Source organism: Myotis daubentonii, chromosome 8, assembly GCF_963259705.1.
Source record: "Myotis daubentonii chromosome 8, mMyoDau2.1, whole genome shotgun sequence".
Lineage (NCBI taxonomy): Eukaryota > Metazoa > Chordata > Mammalia > Chiroptera > Vespertilionidae > Myotis > Myotis daubentonii.
Genome location: NC_081847.1, coordinates 86102534 through 86127020, shown reverse-complemented (window position 1 = coordinate 86127020; position 24487 = coordinate 86102534). Strand labels below are relative to the sequence as shown.

The window sequence follows — 24487 nt, the reverse complement described above, 5'->3', positions numbered from 1 at the left end:
TGGAGGGATTCATGGACTTGCTATCTTCACACTCACCCATGTGACAGCCCTTGGGAACGAGGGCTGTGTCTGTGTCTGTGTGTGTCAGGAAAGTGCATGAGGAGTTCCGGAAGAGGTGCGTGCCCAGGCCTGGGAGAATGAGTTCTGTTACCCACAGCCCCCAACCCGATCTGATCTAAACAAGGATTTCAGATCATTCAGGAGCCAGGCAAAGACAGGGGCCTGGCAAAGGAGAAGTGATGTATTTGAGGCACCAGAATCATATGCTTGATTAGGGAAAAGAAACTGGCTCAGTTTCCTATTCCAGAACACGAGACACATAGCCCGGAAGAAAAGAACATGGTGATGGACAGGGAAGGTGCATCTTGGACTAACTTTTCTGACTGAAAAGCCAGCGGGACCCCAGCAGAGGAAGACATTGTGTAGTGGACAGACACTGGCCTGGGGCCGGGAGGCGGGGACTCGGGGCTTGCCCGGACCCTGGCTGGACGCTGCTTCTCTGGTTCTCACTGTCTTTCCATGTCTGTCCGTTGAGGCTCTCTGGGCCAGTGGGTGTCTACACCAGCCTGCAAGATTCCGCGGCCTCTCCCCACCCGGCGGGGCCTGCGGGCTGCTTCCTAAGACTCGCTTCTTCCACTTACAAGACGCAAGGGCCTCCTCTTCGTTGGGAAGGTGATCAACCCCCAAACTAGGCTCCTGTTGAAACCCGCTCCCAGAGGTTAAAGGCTAGTTATTAAGGCGGTTTAAGAAATGGACATTCCTCTCGCTCCTCGGATCCTTCCTGTGTCCTGCTAACCCCCAGGTGGCGGAGGGGCCCGCGTTCCCGGGTGGCCTCCCGCGGGGGTGCAGGGGCCTGCAGCGCCCCCCTCCGGCCTCACCAGCGTTCTTTGGAGAAGGTGTCTGTCTGCAGGAGATCGGCGGGGCACTCGGGGATGCGCGTGCCGTTGAGGTCGCCCAGTGTGTTGTCCGGCAGGTCCTCGGGCTTGGTGCAGAGTCTCAGGGCGCGCGAGATGAACACGTCCAGGTCGAACTGGGGGCTGGCGCCGCCGTCCACGGGGGCAGGGCGGCTGGGCGGGGAGGCGGACAGGCGGCGCTCGGGCACCTGGCGGGGCGGGCTGGCGGGCTCCTGGCCGCCCTGGGTGCTCTGGACCCACTGCGCGATCTCCAGGAAGAGGCTGGCCGGCTCGTCCTCGCGGCGCGCCCCGGTGTCCAGGGCCCCGGCGTCCGCGGCCCCGGCAGTGGAGGCGGTGGAGGCGGCGGGGGGCGCGCCGGCCGCCTGCTTCCAGTGCGACAGGTCCAGGATGAGCTTGGGCTCGGAGTAGTGGTGCGGCTTGCTGTCGCGCCACAGCAGCTTGTCCAGGTAGGACGGCGACCCCACCTTGTAGTCGCAGGAGCGCTCCATGGACGAGTGCGACTGCTCCAGGAAGCGCTCGGAGCTGCTCTGCGAGTCCTTGCGCGGGTCCACCTGCACGTCCTCCGCTGGCGCCGAGCCTGCGCGCGGGTCCCGCTGCACCTCGCTGGCGTCGGGGCACCGGTCGGGCCGCCACTCCAGGTCGGATGACAGGCTCACGGGGAACCTGCAAGGGTGCAGACGGACCGGGTATTGGGTCCCCAGCCCAGCCCTCCGGCTCTGGTCCCCACCGCACCGCAAGCAGGGAGGGTGATGGGACGAGGCAATGGCGAGGCTCCAGGGCTGGGGTGAGGGGCTGTTCTCTTACCCCTGGTATTCTTGGTATCCATTCACTACCCTGCACGTATTTGCGGAGTACCGACTCTGTACTGGGCCCTGCTCTAGGCGTTACCAGACACAGCCGCGAACAAAACAACACAATCCCTGTCCTCACGAACTAACTTTCCAGTAAGTTTCTAAATTCTGGGGGGGAGGGAAGTTTGGGGGGGGGGGGCTGCAGGGACCACAGTCAAGGGCTGGCCACGCACAGGGGGGCAACAGAGGAGAGTCTGCCTTAATCTCCACTTGCTAGCAATGCTTGATACCAACCATCCACGTGGACAACCCAATAACCTGTCCAAACTAGCGATGGGGCATGGCCTTCCCTTGCTGCCTCCCTCATCTGAAACCCATGCACTGTCACATGACTGAAAAGGAGGAATCGCTCCTCTGTTACTTATGTAGCTGCTGTCACACCCCCCCCCCCCCCAACTCGCTGCCAAGCCCTGGACTTTGTTACTAGATTGAGCAGCCATCCGCTGTCGCTCCCAGGAATGCAGACGGCGATGCCCGCACGTTTAGCTGCGCGATCTAAGACCACCAGACCAGGAAGGGACCTAGGAGGTCACTAGATGCCTTACCGACATGGAGATTGCTTAAAGTACCTGTTTTTAAAAGCGTCTTCCTTAAAAAAGAACTTCCATCCAACTCTGATTCGTTGGTAGTGACGCCAGGGCCCACTGCTGAGAAGGACTCAGATCCCCGGCCCAGTTTAGCAGGAGAGAGTCCTGTGATGCTTAGCAGTGTGTGACAGGAATGCAGATTGGGGAGAACCCCAGGTGGGCCAAATACCAGCTGTGTGACATGATGCCCATCTCTACCCTCTCTGCGCTGTAGCTTCCTCACGTGCCAACGGGCAATGCCAATAACGGTGCCCGCCTCATGGCACTCTGCAGAGGTGCAAAGGAGGTGAACACAGGGACGTGCTGTGTGGCGGTAAATTCCACACTGTTCTCTGGCCTTGCGTGGCTGCAGTTTGCTTTTCCAGGGCAAGTTCCCAGCCCGCCAGAAGGCAGCTCCTGCAGGGACCCTTCAGTGCTAGCGGAACACTGCACTGAGCCTGGTACATGAGGCTGGGGGCAGGGGGGGCGGCGGGAAGGAAAGCTGGTGGTGCCAAAGGAAGGGCCCTGGCCCACATGTAAGACAGGCTGCTCCTATACTGAGTGCCAGGGGATGGGAGAGGGAAAGGCCGGCAGGTAAGTTGGGGAAGGTGCCCCAGGGCTATACAGAGGGAGACAGAGGGAAAGGTCACACAGAATCAGAGGCAAATAGCAATGGGAGGACTGGAAAGTGGGCTCTGAACTCCAGGGCTGGACACGTCTGGAACCACACCTGTCCCAGGTGGAGAGCTGGCTCTGGCTGGCGGCCATCAGCAGGATGTCGTCAATCTCATCCTCAATGCGGAAGGGGTGCTGGGAGGTGGGCTCGTCCTCGGGGCATGAGTACGGGCTCATGTAGGGGTGCTGCAGCCCCATCTCGGCTGTGAGGCGATCCATGGGGTTAAAGGTCAGGATCTTCTCCAGAAAGTCGATGGCTGTGGAGCAGAGCCGGACAGGAAGGTCACTGGTTGCCGCTGCCACCCTGAGAAGGAGGCCCCGCAGTGTGGCGACAATCCTGTGTACTTTTCCGTTTGTAAAAAGGTGTTTAGTCATTTTCTTTCTCATGATCCTCACCACAATCCAGCGACAAATTCGGGGCTGATGCTGCTTTTTGACCCACAAATCTAAGTAAGAGAGGCCCCAAGGGGGAAAGGGACATGCTCAAGGTCATGGCTGGTGACAGAAGATCCAGGGCTAGAACTCTGCCTCTGGCTGATTTCTCCAGAGACAAGGATTGAGGGGTAAGTCGTGACCTGACAGTGATCCCCAAAGTGCACTGGGAGGGGCGGAGGTAAGAAGCCAGTAGAGGATGTATCTATGAGCAAGTTCCCCTGTGGGCACCTGGGGCTCATGTCCACTGGGGGGAGTCCCCTAGGAGACAGCGTGGGGCCTGCAAGGGGCTTCACTTAGGGGCGCTGCGGTCTCTCTACACCTGCTCCCCGTGTTGGGTTGAGTGCTGCTGGGGCGGCTGGGGAGCCCCTGAGAGGAAGGTCGCGGAGGTGAGGCGAGTAGGACAGGGCCTGATGGGCCAGAGCTGCTAGTTGACATCCAGAGCGCCTCCCACCAGATGTGCCCGGAGATGTCTAACACATAAAGGTAGGCTGGATCGTCCTCTCTGAAATCAATAAAAATCTGCATGTATTTTCAGAAGTCCTAACATGCCCGCAGGTGGCATGGCATAGGCCCCAGAAAGGATGCCTGTTTGTAGAGTGAGGGCTGCACCAGACCCAGGCGTGGCCTCCGTGGACCTCCGCTGGGCACGTGCATGTGGGGCTACTCAGGTTTTTGGCTGTTCTGCTCTGCACATGTCAGCGAATAGCAGTGGAAGCGCGATGGGAATTGATTTGGGGGATTGAAAATAAATATCAGCGGGCAGGCACATCGGCAAATACAGACGGAACCCGTGAACCATGAGGATTGCCTGTGCTCTGCTCCAAAAGGGCTGTGAGGAGGCACTCGGTCCCTGTCTGTGGAATTGAAACTCGAAGATGGGGGAGAAAATGAATGTGGGGCTGACGAGGCGAGGGTGAGAAGCTGGCTCTGTGTAAGAGGGATGGGAGGGGGAGGGACAGTGAGGAAGGTGTGGTCGGATGGGGGAGGGCTGTGAACACCAGGATATTTCACCACCAGGCTGAAGACCCCGCCGTGCCAGGCAGAAACCGTTTAGTGGCTGGACCAAGGGGAGGTCCTGGCATCTGGAACCTGGGATGGGGAGGGACACGCGGAAGCCTTGAGCAGTCAGTAGTCATTTGCCAACCGGCAGGACAGTATGTTAGGGTCTCGGCGTTCTGGGTGCGCACTGCTGGACATGGGCTCCGGGTACAGGCACTGACGCTGTTTCCTAAGTAGGTAGGGGTCCCCATTGTCCCGTGAGCTCGGTGCTGCATTATCTGGGCAAGGTCAAGCTTTGGGGGTGCGGTGGGCATTACTTCTCAGGGCTGGAGGCCCCGCTGGAATCCTGACCTGGCTAATGATGGGACAGCCCAAGTGCAGAGGGAGGAGACAGCTGAGCTCAAGGCCCAGGCCGCTGTCCCCTTGGAGGGGCTCCCGTGGGGCCTCAGCCGCCCCGCTACCCTGCCCCTCCCGCAGCCCTGGAGCTCCTTGCAGGGAGATTCATCAGTGATTCAGGAAATGGAGGGTCGCTGGCCTCCCAGGAGAGCTCAGTGCTGCTCTGTAATCTTAGACACAGACCAGTGAAGCAGCAGCCACTCTGGTTACCCCCAAATGCTCTGGGGCCCAGGGGCTGCTTCTGGGCCAGGGCTGCAGACCTGAAAGAGGATCGGCCTTCCAGGTGCCCAGGACTGGGAAGGGTCGGGCAGTGCCACTGGGCCCCAGGCTGGGCAAGCCTTCCCTTCGGTGGGCCTCTGACCCTCCCTCAGCCCCACCCTATGACACTGGACCTTTTGACACGGAAACGCAGAGTTAAAGCTTTAAGGCATCATCACCATTGTCGTCGTTACTAAGAAAGACCCAGCGAACCCTGAAGTCGGGCAGTGCCTATCCGAAGGCCACTCCACTGACTAGTAAGCGTCTCCTCTTTCCTCTCCATGTCCTCTAACCGGTGCCCAGACACTCCTGGGAAGCCCTAACATTAAAAAACCCTTTCTCTGTCCAACCTACATCTGTCCCTTTACCCTCCACGCCTGAGCCTAGCTCTGCCCTCTGTGGTCCCTTCACCTCAGCTGTTCTCTCTTCTCCACACCTGCCCCTCTCACACTTCAAGGCGGCAGTCATGCCCCTGTAAGCCCCTCTCTACCTGCCTCACACTGGCCCGTCTCCCAGTTGTCCCTCTGGTTAGATGTGGCTGTGACGGAGGCCGTGGAATGGGGGTCGAAGTGATGTGTGTACCCCATGTCCAGGCCTGACCCATGAAAACCTCCTGCAAACGTCTCTGCAGAACAAGACAGAAGGACTTTGGGCCCCTGGACAGCTGCAGAGCAGGTCCACCATGTTGGCCTTGGATTGCCTGGTTTTGGATTATTATATAGGAGAGAAATAAACTTCTTTTGTGTTACTCCTCACCTGTGGATATTTTTTCTATTGATTTTTTAGAGAGAGAGTGAAAGAGAGAGAGAGAGTGAGAAACATCAACTTGAGAGAGACACATTGATTGGTTGCCTCCTGCACATGCCCTGACCGGGGCTGAGAGATGAACCTGCAACACAGGCACCTGCCCTCGACTGGGAATCAATCCCATGACCCTTCAGTCCATGGACGGATGCTCTGACCACTTAGCAACACTGGCCAGGGTGAGAAATAAACTTCTTAATTTCTTTTTTCTTAAGTAAGAATTAAATCTGACTTGAGCCTGAAGAATTTTGGTCTCTCTCACAATCGGCTGTAGAAGCTTCCTAAGGAAGCCTCTGGCAGGTATGAGGCCCAATGATAATGTAACATCTAAGATGACAGAACAACCTTCCTATGCCCAGGACCTTACAGATCCTATTTACTTATCCGTCATAACGACCGTATGTGATATGTATTATTATGCCCATTTTATAGTCAAGGAATCTGAGATGCAGAGAAGTTAAGAAACTTGGAGGACCCCTAATGACTGCCTTGAGGTTGCCTGCTGGCCACATTCCAGGGGCTCATCATCTGGAAGTAGCCCCAGCAAATTCTGGCTGCCAGGGGGCCTCACTTCTATGCTAAGGACTATGCTTGGTCCTTCTGGAAGGACGCTACCTGCCCCCCCCCCTCCCCGCCAAGGGGATGCAGAGTGCAGCCTGCAGATGCGGGCCTGGCTGTGGGCGCAGGTACCTTCACTGTTCACTTCAGGGAGCAGCTTGCGCAGGGGCCTCTTCACCTCCCAGGTGCTGTTGACGAAGGAAGGCATCACCTTGAGCAGCTCGTCCTTGTCCTCCTCGCGGATCACAGGGATGGTGTCCAGTATGAGCTGCATCTGCTCCAGCTCGTGAGCCCCTGGGGAGGCAAATGCCAGGTGGGTAAGTGTGCTGCCCAAGTGACTGGTGTGTGGAAGCCCCACAGCAGTTCCAGGAGGCCTGGGAGGGGCCACGCAGGGCAGTGGGGACAGCCCTGGCCCTGGCTCTGGTCTTCCTTCTGCCGCTAACTTGCTAGGTGACTGTGAGCAGCTGGCTTGCCGTCTCTGGGTCTGGCTTTGTCAAATGCCTCTGCCTCTGGGATGAACAGTGATACAGACTGGCAGCCAGCACCAAAGTGACGGAACAGCCTGGCCCGAGGCTTTCCAAGGGCCCCCTCCCATAGGCCCCTCTGCATGTTCTTTGCCAGGCTGGGGAAGCAAGTGATTTCCAGGCCGGGAATGAGCCTGACTCTTTGGTTTCCAATGAGGAGGATTCCAATGAGGAGAGGAAATATCAGGAATAACAAATTGGGGTTGGAATGTGTCCTGCGCGCACTCCTCTGTGTTCCGTTGGGCAGAGGGAGGAAGACAGGCTATGCCCAGGGCGTGGATCAGGGTGGAGGCAGGCATTCATTCATTCGACAAGTAATTATTTATTGAGCACCTTCTCCCTGCCAGGCATCATGCTGGATGCTGGGAACGAATACCTCTCTCATCTGTAAACGCGCCAGTCTTCATGCGTCTCAGAAACTCAACGCACCTTCTACCCCTAGACAACACTGACCCTGTGTCTGAGCTCTGGCACTGCTGGGATGGTCAGTCTGCCTCCTTGCTATCCCGCTCTGACCTCCAGGCCACTCCTACCTTCATTCCTCCCATCTCCCCTCTTTGCATGAGTAGCCTTTCCACTTCCTCTACCCGAGTGAATCCTCACCAAGCCTCGCTTTCCTCAAAGAGCCCCCTGACTCATCCAGCTGCACAGAGGCCCTCCCCTTACCCCCGGTTCCCATGGATCCCAGTCTGCCAGCAGCTGGTGGCCCAGGATGGGCTCTTCTGTGTGTCCCCACATGCCCCGTGTGGCACTAAGTATATGCGAATGCTGTGAATGCCAGTCCAGAAAGGGCCTCCAGCATCAGGGTCTGCTCTCAAGGAGTCCCCGTGGCCTCTCCCTCAGTGGGCTCATGGAGGCTCAGTTCAGGGACTCTGGGAGCTCCTTGTGGGGGGCCCCTCTCCAGATGAGCACTCCAGACCGACTGCTCAGAATGGCAGGGAGAGCGAAGGAAGGGGCTGGAAACAGGGTGGGTGTTTCAAGGTATTAGAATACAAGTGGTTACTTGATTGTGAAAGTTCTTTCCTAAAAGATTACTTTTAGTCTCTGTAGCATTTTGCCTGAAGTGACAGTAAGGTGCCTCCAAGCAGTGCCATAAAAGCCACAGAGGTTACTTCCAAGGGAAAGTCTGGCATGTTTTGTGCACCCAGTTCTCCCTTGGTCTAGAACAGTGGTCAGCAAACCGCGGCTCGTGAGTCACATGCGGCTCTTTGGACCCTTGAGTGTGGCTCTTCCACAAAATACCATGTGCGGGCGCGCACGTACAGTGCGAAGTTGACTTAAAACTTATTAAGTTAATTTTAGTGAACGTTGTGGAGTGAAAGAAGATGTAGTGTCGAGGATTGAGAAAGGTATGTTGAGATGGTTTGGACATACAGAGAGGATGAACAAAAGGAGATAGACGAAACAAGTATACAAGACAAGTGTGGATGGGAGAGTTGGAAGGGGTCGACCTCAGCGAACGTACCTCAATCAGATTGAGGACGTTTTTAGCAAAGGCCAGCTTAGGAGTACCCTAATTAAGTTAATAACAATGTACCTACCTATACAGTTTAAGTTTAAAAAATTTGGCTCTCAAAAGAAATTTCAATCGTTGTACTGTTGATATTTGGCTCTGTTGACTACTGAGTTTGCCGACCACTGGTCTAGAACGACACCAGAGGAGAAGGAAGGCGAGGGATTAGCAGCTTACCTGCAAAGAGCATTCTCCCTGTGAGCATCTCCGCCAGGATGCAGCCAGCCGCCCACATGTCGATGGCTTTGGTGTAGTTGTTAGGGGAGAGGAGCAGGCGTGGTGAGCGGTACCACTTTGTTACCAAGCCTTCTGACAGATAACCCTGCAAGACAAAATCCCGCTCCATCCGTCCGTCATGCAGATGCCCTCCCTCCCACGCCTCTTCTCCTTTCTCTTCACCTGGAGACAGGACCCCTTTCAGGATTCCTTCACCCTTGGTCCTTTCCTGTTGGTCTGGAAGGAGCATTATGGAACAGAAGTCTGACTGTAGGGGTTCAGACTAGTTTGTGGGGTTCAAAGGCTTTGGGGGGGGCATCTCAGGAGGCCCTGGCATTCTCCTATGTAGAAAGGGATTCAGGATATTAATATTTTAGAAGAAATGATATCCTGCCCCAGCTTGATGCAAGTATGCAAAACAAATATGTCCTCTAGTAAGAAGATGGATAAGTAAGAGCCATACTCCAGTTCATTATGGCCATCAACAGAATAACGATGAGACACTGGAATTTCGTTTATCCAGTGGCTGGATCTCACACACAGCCATACATTTGAAATCAAGCCAGTTGCTTTTGTGTTAATGGTTAGAATTAATGCAGCTACAACGCCAGAGCCAAGCCCCTGATGCGAATGGCTAAGGCTAGCTTCATAATGGATACAGGCCAAGGGCATATGGCAGCAGACCTAATGGCCAAGTGGACACAGCTTTGGCTCCGAGGATTCTGGGAGTTCTACACAGTGTCTTTTGGGGGAATAGATGTTCTAGCTGATTTCAGCCATTGCTCAATGATTTCTGGGCTGGGCTGGGCTGGAATCCCTCCCCAGAAGATACAGTGATGGCCTAGGTGTTTTAGCACAGAAAAGAAAACATAGCCAGGCAATTTGGAAGTTGTTCTCTATATGATTCAGAAAGCTGGCCCAACAGTGAAACCCAGGAAATGTCCATTTGGATCAACTGAACCATCTCTCTACAGTGAGAAAATAGACCCTTTTGGGATTCAAGGGGAGACAATTCCGATCGAGGGGCTCTAATGTGAGGTTCTAGGGGTGGTCTTGGTACTTGCTGTAATCCCCCGTTTGGCATCTGAATTTGCCTTTTTACTGATGTAGAAAGTATATCACAGACCCACGTTAAAATATATGAAAAGTTCAGAAGCCCAAGTACCCAGGAGCTTTTTATCAGTTAATCTGACATCTTTTCATTTGTTGAGCAAAGATTTATTGTTTAAAGCTTCTGAGAGCCCTGAATTAAGACAGCAGTTTTCTCTCCTCTGTGGCACAACTTTTTTTCAGGGTAGGGCCTCAAACTGGTGGAACAAGGAGGAAAAGAGACACCCCCTCCCCCAGCGGGAAATGACTCCAGCAAAGCCATTCTCTGGCCTCAAAGCTCTCACCAACATGAACTCCTTACAGCTTTTGAACGTGTCCCTCTTTCTCTCTCCTTTGGGCATCTACACATGTGCATCCCGTGGACGGAGGTCCTCACACCCGCTGCCTACCTGGCTGACACACACTCAGGCCGGCTTCCTCTCAGGAGCTCCCCAATTCGCTGGGATGAGATGGATGCCCCTCCGGGGGTCCATATGGCCCCTGTTTGCTACTGTTTCTTTACTTCTGTGAAGTTGCCCACTCTCCAGTCCCCTAGATTCTACGCCCCTCACAGGAAGCAGCTGGTACAGGTTCACAGTCATGTCCAAATTGCCTAGTCCCAAGTCTGCCTCTTAGGACGTGTTCAATAAACACTGTTGAATGAGTGAATGAATGAATAAATTAATGAATAAACAAGGAATGTCTCCTGTGGTCTAAACCCCCTTCAGAATGAGGCAGCAGGGACCACTGACCCTCTTCTTTGACATACTTGACTTTCCAGAGAGTTCCAGTTGCCACGTTCAAAGGTGGGTGGGAAATTCACAGCAGTTGACAGCCATTGATACCTTGCCTTGTTCCAAAAAGGATTGGCAAATGGAAGTCATTTTTAGAAGGTCAGGCGTGTTGAGGTATAATTTACACACAATAAAATTTGCCCCTTTTCGGCTACAGTTCCATGAGCCTTGACAAAAGCATAGAATTGCATAACCACCATCACCATCAAGATAATACACCAATTCCGTCTCCTCCAACAATTCCGTGCCCCCTTCTTGTCACTCCAGGTTTGCCCTGCTCAGAATGTCTTGTAAATGGAATCACAGCAGGAAGCTTTTGGAATCTAATTGCTTCTCTTAGCATAATGCGTGTAGACTCACCCATGTTGTATGTACAGTAGTGTGTTAGGGGCTGAAGTCTGATCCTAAAAATGACAGAGACAAGCCAAGCGGTCTGAGGAAGGAAGGTCACTTCTGGGTGGGCGGGCTATACATCAGGCTGTCTGATTTCATCTTCCAGTCGGAGTTGGAGGCTGAGAGGGTCAGAGGAAGACTAAAGCAGAGATCACCCAGAGGGGAGGGGACTTAAGGAAAGTTTCCCTTGATATGTAAATAAACAGTCTTTTAAGGAATGGAATTCCCTATAATTAACATAATTCACACCTGCGGATCTGCAGCTTTGGGGCTGAGAAGTTGGGGGGGGGGCGGGGGGGGGGGGGCGGGGCGGGGTTTCCTTTGGAAACACCTGCTCTGAAAGTGAAAGAAAGATGTTCTTTGGGGCAAGGCTGCCCCTGGGTCAGAATTATGGGCCGGACCTTGACAGTAGTTGAGGAAGTTAACGCCTGGCTCTTTCTTACCTTTGAATGAAAACCAAGAACCTGCTGGATTTCTGTTAACTACTGCCAGCTACTTCCCCCTATGGCTACTTGTCCCTCAGGCCCCTTGTGAAAATAAAGGGGGTTTACTGATGTGTTTCAGAAGCCGGGGGACAGAGGGGAATCTGGGAAGGTGCAGTGCCTTCTGCCTGACCCTGGGGACGGGGGAGGGGACCAAAGAGTGGCTCCCTTCCTGGGTGGGGAGTCTGAGCAGGGAGGCACTGGGGTCCACAACACACTACCGGTGACCTAAATTCAAGAGAGGAGTTTCAGTTGAGTAGATAGGGTGAAAGTTAGAATTTTCTAGAATTAAAAAAAAACAAAAAACCTTTAAAGAATACCCAGGAATAGAGACTCATTTTTTAAAAATATATTTTTATTGATTTCAGAGAGGAAGGGATGGGGAGAGAGAAATAGAAACATCAATGATAAGAGAGAATCATTGATCGGCTGCCTCCTGCACACCCCCATTGGGATCAAGCCTGCAACCCACGGAGGCACAGAGAGGATAAGAACCTATCCTGGTCGGGCATGTGCCCTGACCGTAAATCAAACCGTGATCTCCTGGTTCACACGTCGACGCTCAACCACTGACAAACACTGGCTGGGTGAGGCTCAATTTTACCAGAAGGGCTCAGACATCAGTAAGTATATTGGCTCCCAGAAATCCCTAGAAGGCCTTCCTGCTGAGCCTGCGGGAGGATAGTTTCAGTTCCATTTGGACGTGGAGGGCCTTGTCTTCAGTGAGCAGACCTGGTCTGCAGGGGGCTCCCCCAGGGCAGGCTGGGGGGACAGCAGGCCCACGTAGGACACACTGTCCTGTGAGCTCTAAGACATCGCGCTCTGAGAAGACACGAAGCCAATACTGCAATTCTCCATGGCCCTCCCTCTCAGAAGACTAGAGGGAGACTGGAATTGCCCTGTCCCTTCCTTCTGTGCGCCACCCCCCCATCCCTCGGTGCTCCTGGGACCAGCTGGTGCTCCTGGGGAGAAGCTGGTGCTCCTGGGGAGAAACTGGTGTTCCTGGGGAGAAGCTGGCTCTTCAGGAGGCGCCCCTGGGAGGCAGTCGGACAGGGTTTCCTGTCTAGACCCTATCAGGAGCCTTCGGGGTTTCTTTAGCTATTGCTCCAGCCACGTTAGCTATTCTCTTAGGGTCCTGTACAGTCAATGGGAGGCTTTGACGTTGAAAGCTTCAAAGGTGTGTGACATAATAATCTAGCAGCAGCTGCCCTGAGTGAGGTAATTAGGGACCCACAACAGATCCAGAGGGAAGGTGTCAATGAAGCTCTGAGCATTTCTTTTACAGAAGAAGCAGGGGACTCCGTCCCAGATGCCTGCAGGAAATTCAGGCCAGCCACGCTCAAACTCACCCTGGAAGGTGGGCACCCCTCTGCTGCCCCGACCAGCCACCCTGGTGGGTCCAGTTCTGAGGGGCTTGCCCTCTCGATGCCTCCACTGCCTGGAGCCTGACCTCATGGGCCTGGGATTGCAAGCCTGCGACGTCACCCATTAATGATAATGTACCTCCTGGCCTCTCACAGCCATGGGGGGAACTTAAATGGGGACAGGGGCTTAGAGTCAGTGGTCCCCAAAGACCCGCTGCATCAGAATCAGGAAAACTGCTTGTGAGATGTGCAAACTGCCCAAAGCTACCGATGTACATTTTTTTTTCTGTTAATCCTCACCCAAGGATATTTTTCCATTGATTTTTATAAAGTGTGGAAGGGAGAGGGAGAGACACAGAGAGAGAAACAGCAACGTGAAAGAGACATATCCATTGATTGCCTCCCACATGAACCCTGACCAGGGCTAGGAATCGAGCCTGCAACCGGTGCTCTTGACCGGAATTGAACCCCAGACCCCTCAGTCTGTGGGCTGACCATCCACTGAGCAAAACTGGCTCGGGCACCGAGGTACATCTTCATTGAGCCCCCTCCCAGTTTGAGAACCCCAGGAAGAACAAAGGGGTGTGAAGGGTTGCAGAGGGAGGAAGGTGGGACATTGGGCAGGATGGGCATTTCTGTGCAGGCTGTGGTGGGGCCCCTGCCCAGTCTTACAGTGGAAGGTGCGTTCATGAAGCCAGGCGGTTGCAGGCTCTGCACTCCCAGCCTGGAGAGGCTTGCCAGCGGGGCTGCTAGCAAAGATGCTGCTCTCTGGAAAGCAGGGGATTCAGGGGCTCAGGGATGCCCCTGGCAGCCTGCTTCTTTGGAAGGGGCTAGGAATGCATATATGCACCCCTGTCTGATCTAGAGAAACTAGGTCAAGTGAAAAAGAAATCGGGCTGTGGAGAAGTCATCCTTGCAGCCTCAGGGGTGAGTGGGGCTGCTGCATGGGTGCTGTGATTCTTGTGGAGCCAAAGGCGTGTCACACAAAGTGGTGAAGACTGGACACTTTCACCCGGAGGACATGGGCAGAGCCAGGAGAGCTGCTTTAGACATTTGCAAGGCTGTCGTGCGGACAAGGAGTTAAGCTTGTCCTCGAAGGCTCTGGGGACAGGCGAGAGGTATGAGACATATCTATGTAGTGTACATAATTCTAATAGCTAGCATTTATTGAACTCAAACTGCTGTAACTGCTTCATATAGATTAGCTCATTGCTTCCTTGCAACAACCCCATGAGGTAGAGACTCTCTCACAGTCATTTTTCAGTGAGAACACGGAGGCACAGCGAGGAAAAGCAACCTGCCCCCGGTCACACGGGGTGTACGGGGCAGAGCCGGGGTTCAGCCCCAGGCTGTGAGGGTGTAGCACCTTTGTCTGAATATGGAGCTCTACTCCCTTTCACAGAAGAGCCTTCTACAGCCATCAGGGCTGTCAGAGGCAGGGGACTGGGCCCTAGACAGGCAGAGGGGTCCAATCACAGAATGGACAGCCCCGTGGGGAGGCGTGCCAACACCCACTGGCCTGGTGGATGCCAGAGCACAGCTGCTCAGACGTGGGGGCTGCATGCGCATACTCAGGGCCTTGGGTTAAATGCAGGTTCCATTTCATCCGGCAAACAAGGCGATGAACTTCAATGCCCTGCCCCCCCCCCCCCCCCCCCCCCCCCCCCCCCCCCCCCCCCCGTTCACAACTGCTGCCTTTCACGGCCGGGCAGCTCTCTGCAACCCCGCGGCAGTCTGACCGATAGCAGGGGCGGATGCTGTGTGTCACAGACCCTCATCAAACTACCATTTAGGAAAACACCAGCATCCCAGAGGCCCAGTTTAGACAGAAATAGCTGGCCTCCCTCCCCACCGTCTTCTCCCTCTGAAGGTGTAATTTTTATTTGTGCTGATATCCATACCAGGCACACGTTAGAAGCCTTTGAAAAAGGAAGAACGCCGCAGCCAGCTAGCCTTTCTTCTGGCTGCCTCCAAGCTCACTCTGTGGAACTCATTTCCATGAAAATAGGCAGCAGGGACTGAGTCTCTCCGGCTGAGGGAAGGAACACACCATCTTCACAGCCCCGCACAGTCATTTGTAAGTCACCTGGTACCTTCTGTTTATGCAGCTAAAATACAGAGGGGCGAGGAAACAGCACATTCAATCAGCTGCCCCAGTGTTCATTAACTTCCAAGGTGCCCTAGAGGCTGATCGGCTGCCTCCCTTCTCACTCCAGGCTCTGAAATTCTCCGGCTCTTCCCAGGTTTCCATGGGACCAACCGAAGGCCCAGCTAAGTTCCTGCAGCCCCAGGTGTTTATTTTACTTTTAAAAAATTACGAAAGAACTGCTTTTTACGAAGTAATTTATTTTTAAATGTGGTAGGATGCACCTAACATAATGTTTACCATCTTAACCACTTTTTTGTGTGTTCTGTTTTGTTTGTGTTGTTAATCCTCACCTGAGGATATTTTTCATTGGTTTTTAGAGAGAGTGGAAGAGAGAGGGACAGACAGAGAGAAACATTGATGTGAGAGAAACACATCGATTGGTTGCCTCCTGCAGGAGCCCCACCAGGGCCTGGGTCAGGGAGGAGCCTGCAACCAAGGTACGTGCCCTTGACCAGAATCGAACCCGGGACCTTTGGTCCACAGGCCGATGCTCTATCCACTGAGCCAAACTGGCTAGGGCCATCTTAACCATTTTTAAGTGTGCGATTCAGTGGCATTAAGTACATTCACATTGTTGTGCAACCATCACCACCCTCCACCTCCAGACTCCTTTCGTCTCAGAAAACTGAGTCTGAAGCAACTCCCCATCCTCCTTTCCCCGCCCCGGGGCCCCTGGCAAGCACTCTGCCGCTCTCTGTCTCTACGAACTTGACTCCTCCAGGTGCCTCATGTAAGTGGAATCAGACAGCACTTGTCCGTTGGTGACAGGCTTCTATCACTCAGCGTAGGTACTTCCCCTTACTTTTAAACAGCAGGGAAGTGAGAGCAATGGAGTTGGGCTTCTTTTTATATTTTTTTAAAAATATATTTTTATTGATTTCAGAGAGGAAGGGAGAGGAAGAGAGATAACAACATCAATGATGAGAATCATTGATCGGTTGCCTCCTGCACGCCCCCTACTGGGGATCAAGCCCAAAACCCAGGCATGTGCTTTGACTGGGAATTGAACCGTGACCTTCTGGTTCATAAGTTGATACTCAACTACTAAGCCAGGCCGGCCCGGCGAATGTGGCCCCTTTTCAAAAAGCACTTTCTCGAAACGCGGTTGTCCTCTAATTCAACGAGAGCTCGCCGTCGCAGATACGACCTTGGGACCTTATCCTCATGGAGTCCAATCACGAACTCTCAATTCTATTATAGTTCAAACACAAGGCAAAATGTTTTGTGCTCAGAGCTGTGCCAGGATCGCTGTCCTCGCCAGGCCCAGCTGCTGGGTTGATTAGAGAGGGGGGTGGCGGGAAGGGTTGGTTCAGCTGCTCCAGCCTCAGTTTCCCCATCTGCTGGTCTCCCAGCTTTCCTCTGTGGGGCACTCGAGTCCTAGGAAGCTGCATCCCAGGCAACAGCCATCTTTAAGTGGTGGGCCCTGCTGGGCTGCAGTGTTTAATGTTTAGTGGGCCGATCGGTCTGCGAGCAAATGGCTCCTTTTAGGAGGACGCATTAACTGCTGTCAGCAGACATCTGTCTCACTGACTTTTAAGGGGAAATCTGGTGGCGTCCGGGAGCCCCGGCTCTCAAACCTGCTACACCTTAGAACAGTGATGGCGAACCTATGACACGTGTGTTAGAGGTGACACGCGAACTCATTTTTTCAGTTGATTTTTCTTTGTTAAATGGCATTTAAATATATAAAATAAATATCAAAAATATACATCTTTGTTTTACTATGGTTGCAAAGATCAAAAATTTCTATATGTGACATAGCACCAGAGTTAAGTTAGGGTTTTTCAAAATGCTGACACGCCGAGCTCAAAATGTTCGCCATCACTGCCTTAGAAGCACCTGGCGAACTTAAGAAACTTCTGACGCTCAGGCCACCTGCTGTACTGCTCACATCCGGGCATCAGTAATGTTTAAAACGCCCCGGGTGATCCCACTGTATAGCTGTGTTTAAGAACCAGGGCCCCAGAGATCTTTACTTCACCTGCTCTGGAAGGTAAGCCGTACCTTCCAGTTGGTGGAGGCCTCTATTTCTAGCTCCATTCAAGATGAGAGAAATCGCTGAGCAGCCAGAGGTCTGCCCCAGATGGCTGACCCACAGGAAGTAAACATTTACTGGAATATAACCACTAATAGCTATAGCTGCCATTTAACGGGCACTTACAACACACCGGGCATTGTGCCAAGTGCTGCTTTATTATTAGTGCATTTAATTATCAAAATCGCCCTGTGAAAAAAGAGAGGCGAGTAGCTTGACCAAGGCCAAATTGGGTAATAATTGGCAGGCGGAGGTTTGGTCCTGGCAGCGAACAAAACGAAGTCCCCGTAGCCACAGAACATACACTTCAGTAGGACAGACAGCTGACCACATGAATGCATCATATGTCTGGAGGAGATGGCGCTGGGAGTAAAAATGAAGCGAGGTAAGGAGATTGATGGGGTGGGTGGTCCGGAAGGTCTTTATAGAAGGGGACATGTGAGCAGGTGAACCAAGGAGTGACCCATTCGGGGGAGAACATCGGAGAAGTTCATCTCTGAGCCCCAAACCTTCCTTTACTGCCCCCGCCCCCCGACTCCGTCCCCATATGAGGGCAGCACTCTCATCTTCCTCCTCCCACCAGGCAAACCTTCCTGCCAGACTCCTCGTGAACATCCAGGTGTACATAACTGGGAACAGCTTAGACTGGGGGAGGAATCTAATGATTGGTTGAGCATTCTACACAAGAGACTTTGCCAGCAAGAGCTCAGCTGACCTCATGGCAACCCGTGAGAGGTATTTATTTTTTCATTTTAAATCTGGAGAGATTACTGCAGGCCCCTCCCCTCTGCCTGGCCTAGCTGGCGAGGGCCTTTGTGTCCCTGAACCCCTTCATCTCCACATCCAACTCTGTAGTTTGGGGGGGGGGGGGCGAGGCAGGGGCCAGCTGCTCTATCTCTGTCTGCGGGGCCCAGGGTAGAGGCTCACTTTAAATGTGTTGTGCAAATGGAATAACAACCTTAAGCTAAGGAATGATTGATATGTCTGTGGTGGAATTTCAGGAATTGACCGCTAGTCAAGGGGAGATTATGTTGAAGTTTGTTGTTAAAATCACAGGACAACCCTGGCTGGTTTGGCTTAGTGATTGGAGTGTCTGCCCAAGGACTGAAGGGTCCTGGGTTCGATTCCCAGTCAAGGGCATGTACCTGGGTTGCAGGTTGGATCCCCGTCTCTGGTTGGGGCACGTGCAAGGGGCAACCAATTGACGTGTTGTTTCTCTCTCTCTTCCTTCTTCCTCCCTCCATTCCACTCTCTCTCTCTCTAAAAACAAACAAACAAACACAAAAAACAGTGGAAAAAAATACCTCTGGTGAGGATTAGCAAAATCACAGCACAAAGGTAGTCGCCATGTTCAAGTCCAGCCCTCGGAAATCCAGGGGCTCCTCAGGTGGGTGAGGCCGTGATTTTTATTTGACATTGTCTTGATGCTACCTAAGGTAGCTAGGCCCCTTGGGTAGCTAATCTTGCCAGGAGGGACAGCTTGGAGGTCAGACTCAGCGCTTTATTGCATCCATTCCACCTCCACTCCCAAAAACAAAGAGACTGTGAACTCCCAAGCACTTCTGAGTGGTGTGTGTAATCATAATGCATGTTTGCCAGGTGCTGACCATGTGCCGGTACTGCCCTGAGCTCACTCTGTTCTTCCTTTGATTCTCATGACACTCTCACAGGTGGGCACTGCTACTGCCCCTGCTCTCAGGTGGGGGGGGGGGAGGGGCAGGAGCTGGGACAGAAGGTCAAGGACAGTCCCAAGGTCACCAAGTCTCCCCAGCAGACAGTTCAGTCCCCCTTTCTGCTCTCCCTTCCAGCGGCTCACACACCGGCCCTCCCCAGAGGATAAGCGTGCTCCCCCTCAGCTTGCAGAGCACGCTCAGAAGACTGAGAGGAACTTCCTTGGAAGCCAGTGTAGTAGAGGCAGCGGGCTAATAGGTCAACATGGTTCTCTTCCAAGTAAACGTGCTAACAAGGACCTGGCTCAGTGTTTCCTCTGTGCTCTGAGCCTCCCTGTTTCAGAAGGCCCTGGGGTCTCCACCACCACCTTCGCTGAAGGTAACTAAGATGGAATCAATCAACTAAGAAACGTAATGAGAGACGTTGTCATGGTGTTGCTTCTCTCCGCGGACGCAGGGCCGGGGACAGATTTCAGAGCCTCCGGGTGGCCTGCGTGTACAGATGGCTGGGGGAAGGGACTGGCCTTGGCCCCAAAGGAGCTTATCCAAGGGCGTTAGAAGCTCCTCTCCCCCAGGGTCCTGCGAAGGGAAGGGGCCGGGTCGGTGCGGGGCTCCTGCTGCCAGAAGACCCCTGGCCAGGCCCTGGCCTCGGTAGGAAGGGAGCAGCCACCTGTGGAAGGTGGTGGTAGGAGGAGCCCGAAAAGCCCGCGGCCCCAGGAGTTGACGACGACCTGCCTGTGCTGGCGCTGAAAGTCCCCGCTGTCTGCTAACATCACTGCTTTTAGTCAGAACAGTGTTTCCCCAAAGGGGCTCACAGCCGCAGGGTGCAAAAGGGGGAAGCTAACGTGCGGCCACACCCTCAGGACAGGTCGGCAACATCCCATCCGTTTACTGACCGTCTCGGGATCTCCTCCCGGGGCTCTGGGATGCAACACCCTGTCCACATAACCACACCTTCCCAGGCGCCTCGTGGGGACCAGCCTTTCTCAGGACACTCAGGAAATACTGAGGAAGGTCCTAGTGAACACGGTTACTTGGAAGAGAAGACATATTACCTCTAGCTCACTGCCCCTACTCCCCTGGCCAAGACGAATGTCCCCATGGCTCCTGCTGAACGGGCTGCGAGTGAGTGGAAAACCTTACCCCCTCCCTCACTTATCTCTGAGCCCCGTGGGCAGGGCAGGGACTTGCTGTGCCTTCTGGGACCCGAAGGCAGGGTGGCTGCATGCTACATATGCCATTGGAAGTATGTGTGTGTGTGTGGGGGGGGGGGGGGGCCTGCTGGGTGAGAAGCACTGAGCCCCTTCCCCCTGCAGGGAGGAAGCAGAGGCTCCAGTGTGTGTGTGTGTGGGGGGGGGGGGGGGCCTGCTGGGTGAGAAGCACTGAGCCCCCTCCCCCTGCAGGGAGGACGCAGAGGCTCCAGTGTGTGTGTGTGTGTGTGGGGGGGGGGCCTTGGGTGAGAAGCACTGAGCCCCCTCCCCCTGCAGGGAGGAAGCAGAGGCTGCAGTGTGTGTGTGTGGGGGGGGGGGGGGGCTGCTGGGTGAGAAGCACTGAGCCCCCTCCCCCTGCAGGGAGGAAGCAGAGGCTGCAGTGTGTGTGTGTGTGGGGGGGGGGCCTTGGGTGAGAAGCACTGAGCCCCCTCCCCCTGCAGGGAGGAAGCAGAGGCTGCAGTGTGTGTGTGTGGGGGGGGGGGCTGCTGGGTGAGAAGCACTGAGCCCCCTCCCCCTGCAGGGAGGAAGCAGAGGCTGCAGTGTGTGTGTGTGTGGGGGGGGGGGGGGCGGGGCCTTGGGTGAGAAGCACTGAGCCCCCTCCCCCTGCAGGGAGGACGCAGAGGCTGCAGGGCACTGAAGAGGGTTGTGAAGAGGAGGGTGGGAGAGGCCCTCAAACCCACTCTAGCCCCCACTCCAACGTGGCTTCTGTCAGGGTCCCAACTCAGCTGCCTGACCCTGACCTTCACAAGGGGCTTCTCTCCGTGGTGACCAGTCAGACTACCCAGGTCAGATCATCAACCAGGGACCACATCTTCTCTCAGCGGAAACAGTTTTCTTCCTAGAAAAACTGCAGGTCCCGGGGGCAGGTCCCGCTTCTGAAGATGCCCACGTGCGGAAAGGATGCCAGGTCCTCTGCTCCACGGAACGTGGGTCCCACGTCAGAGGCTTTGCTGGCAGGTGTGTATTAAGGGTCTCCAGTGGGTCTGGCCTGTGTACGGTGCTTGGAGTTGAGGGACTGTCCCTCGGGGAGCTTACCACCTGGGCTGGGCAGTGAGCTTGCTGGTTTAACCTCAAAGTCATCATTAAATCAGGGCAGTCAGCACTGGGGAGGAAGGGAGGATGGAGCAGTTACCACGAGAAGACGAAGCAGAGAGAGGGCCAGGGTAGATCCAGGTTTTTTGGGGGGAGGGGGGCTCTTAAAAAATTATGAGGTATTAAAATGATGTTTATTTTTGAATCATAAAATTGCAGCATATTTTTAAAAGCTGGCAAACACCACAACCATCCCCAAATTTGTAAAAAGAACATATTTTTTACTAATTAGCTTCTTGGCAAACTGCAGGTAGCCTTGCATAATCTCTGATCGTCTCTTCTTTGACAATTTTGTAAAGTAATTTTCAGAGACAGCGTTTAAAGCTCGTTCAGGATTTGAAAGATAATTGAAAAGATAACTTAGTCTTTCCTGTCATATGGTGGATACTTTAGTACAGTTGATATTCTAGACATTTCTCTCCCCTTCAAAACTAGTTATTGGTAATGTCATATAAATGTGTAGGATTATTGTCAGCTGTGGGGAAACCCTAGTAAGTATTCTTTTGTATATGAGCTGTGAGATTTGGGGCATTTTCTGTTTCCTCACGTGGTGGATAAACTTATTCTTTGCATTGACGATACTCATTAACCAGGATGTCCATGATGTCCTAGTTGTAGGCCTATGGTTGTAGGGTGGGCCACAGAAGGAAGAAACTTCTACACCAAGACAACTGGTTGCTGAATGTAGAAGTAACTGCAAACCGTATAAACATACCCAATTAGCCGAAACCGGTTTGGCTCAGTGGATAGAGCGTCGGCCTGCGGACTGAAAGGTCCCAGGTTCGATTCCGGTCAAGGGCATGTACCTGGGTTGCGGGCACATCCCCGGTGGGAGATGTGCAGGAGGCAGCTGATTGATGTTTCTCTCTCATCGATGTTTCTGACTCTCTATCTCTCTCCCTTCCTCTCTGTAAAAAAATCAATAAAATATATTTTAAAAAACCCAAAAAACATACACCATTAAACCCAAACTAAATGTATCCTTAGCTCAGCTGCTGCTTAGTCAGACCCTCCCAGCCGCACCACCACCACCCAACGTGAGGGGAACATGATGGAGAGCATGTCAGGATGCAAATAGACCACTTCCTGACAAATTGCTGCCCACATATCTTACTTTGCAAATATTACAACAAGATGTGACCGCATGAACATGTTGTTAGGGTAGGGGCTCTCCCAGGGCCTTGGAGGAGGGGGGGTTGTGCAAGCAAGAGGCCGAGCTGGGCTTCCTGAGCTCCGTGGTAAACTCGGCTCTCTCCAGGAGTGAGGAGGCCACAGAGGAGGCGACTGGCCAAGGAACAGGGAGGCATCCGGTCAGGGCTTTCAAGGTGGGAAAGCAGGCACATGTTCTAGGAACCCTCTTGGAAGTGAAGCAGGCAGGGCCTGACTGCTTTGGGTAGTGAGGTTCTATTCTCTATAAGAGTTGGATAGGATCAGAATTATTTATTGTTTAAAAGGTTGGTTGAGCTTGCCTGTAAAGCTATTGGGTCTGAAGTTTTCATTGTGAGATTTTAAACTACTGATTTCATTTCCTTATAGTTACTGTATTATCCTGGTGTTCTGTTTCTTTTTGAGTCAAATTTCATAAAATCGTATTTTCCCAAGAATTAATTCATTTCATAAAATTATAAGTATATGTTTCATAAAAGTATAAAATTGTATTTTTCCAAGAATTAATTCATTTCATAAAAGTATAAGTATATGTTTATTTTGCATATCATTGAATACATGTATATGCATTGTATATACTTGTATATCATTTAATATATGTATTGCATATAGCTAGATATTTATTTAATAAATGAACATTTATGGGCATAGGGCTCAGCATCTTCTCTTAGTTTTGAGTCTGTTGCGCCCGTTATGTTCCTTCATAACTTAGGGCTGTCTGAATGACCTGGGCCGAGAGGCCACCCGCCACTCTGTGGAAGGCTGACACTGAAGCTTGCCGACTCGCTGCTTGATTTGATTCAATTCCATGTTGATCAAAGATATACCACATACAGGAGCGTTTGGGGCAGGGCCCAAGGAATGTATTCTGGGCCATGACTGCGTTTTTTCATGAGAACGAAAACAATGACCAACTGTTGTTTTGGTTCCAGGAGCAAAGATCATTACTGTAGTTTACAGAGCTGAGTTTCGTGCTCTTACTACAGTTCAGTATTGTTTCCAGTGCAGGGGAATGTGGGGATCCCCCTGGCAGGAACAGCTCGGGCTGGAGAAGCAGCCCCTGGTACGGGGGACCCTGGGTCACTCTCTAGTGACTACGACTGGTCCATCCTTGGCTCCCGAGGCCCAGAGGTGACCAATGCCATCCTGCTGCCTTCTGTCCCCCTGTGTGGTCTAAATGACAGCCTGCCTCCTTTCCCGCCCATTTAGGTATTTTCACAGAGGCTGTGGGTCTCAGCTTCTGTTTCCGCCTCTAAAAGAGAGGCTGTAGGTAATTGCAGTCAAGTCTCTCTTTTGCAGAAGAGGGACTCCTTTCATCTTCATCACCGTCACTGTCACCATCATCAATAACAGCCGGGATTGCAAGCCCTTACTGCCGGGAGCCGGTCCATCCTTGCTGTTTCAAGGGACCTGGCATATATGGCATACGGTTCTTAATATGTTTGCTCACCTTCTTGGCGCTGTGTTTTAACCAAAGTCACCTCTCCGAGAAAGGTTGAATCCCCAGGTAGGGATTTTCCCCTGAAGTTAGGGAGGGAATAAAACCCCTCAACTAAGTGCCAGGCGGGTAATTAATCCCTTTAACTACGAACAATCATGCTTAAACTACATAATCTTTTCTCCCTGGAATGGAGATAAGAAACGCCCTAACCTTTGTAATAGAGATTGATAGGATTGAATCAACTGGTATAAATACAGTTGTAACAAGACAGAAACACACAGAACTCAGAACACAGAACTAAGGACACAGGGCTTGGAAGACAGGACCAAGAGAGACAGAGCCTAGGCACAGAACCTACACAGAACATTCTCTAGGGACAGAAGAACTTCGCTGGCGAGAGCATGCCGGAGGATCCTGGACAGGGACTGGCCTCGGAGCCTGGAGGCGGAGCCTGGCGAGAGAGCATGGCAGGGGATCCTGGACTGAACCTGACTGCGGAGATTGGCAGGAGAGCCTGACTAGAACCTGGTGACCGAACCTCTCTGGAGCTCCTAGACAGAACCTGGCTGGAGACCCTGACAAGAGAACCCGGCTATGATGAACAACTGAACGCTGTCTCTGTGTCGTTCCTTCTTCGCCAACTCCGTCCACACCTTTGGGGACCCCTGGACCCGCTGGGGTTGGACCCCAGCACCTTACCATGTGCCTCCAAGCACTCTATCAACACTTTACATAAAGAACCACAATGCGCACTGCACACTAGCCCCTTCAATTATTAATCTAGCAATAGCTACTGAGCTCCTACTATATTTCTGCTACTTTCCTGGGTGCCGGGACAGCAGTGAACAAAGCTGGTAAGCTCCCACCCTGAGGCATCCACCTGGTACGCAT

The 24487-nt window shown here is 53.0% G+C and overlaps 1 protein-coding gene across 3 annotated transcripts in view; it reads right to left on the bottom strand.

Annotated features, from left to right (window-relative positions):
• Window positions 1–811: 811 nt before the first annotated feature.
• Window positions 812–24487, bottom strand: part of MAPK4 (mitogen-activated protein kinase 4) — a 121404-nt gene continuing 97728 nt past the window's right edge. For 2 of the 3 annotated variants that reach the window (XM_059707320.1, XM_059707321.1), the window contains exons 3-6: window positions 8671–8815; window positions 6589–6750; window positions 3062–3263; window positions 812–1577 (exon numbers count right to left, since the gene is read on the bottom strand). In XM_059707320.1, the coding sequence (XP_059563303.1) occupies window positions 875–1577; window positions 3062–3263; window positions 6589–6750; window positions 8671–8815 (1212 nt within the window). In that variant the 3' untranslated portion in view covers window positions 812–874. Of the gene's footprint in view, window positions 1578–3061; window positions 3264–6588; window positions 6751–8670; window positions 8816–18160; window positions 18276–24487 lie in introns of all 3 variants that reach the window. The other variant, XM_059707322.1, reaches the window with a different exon arrangement.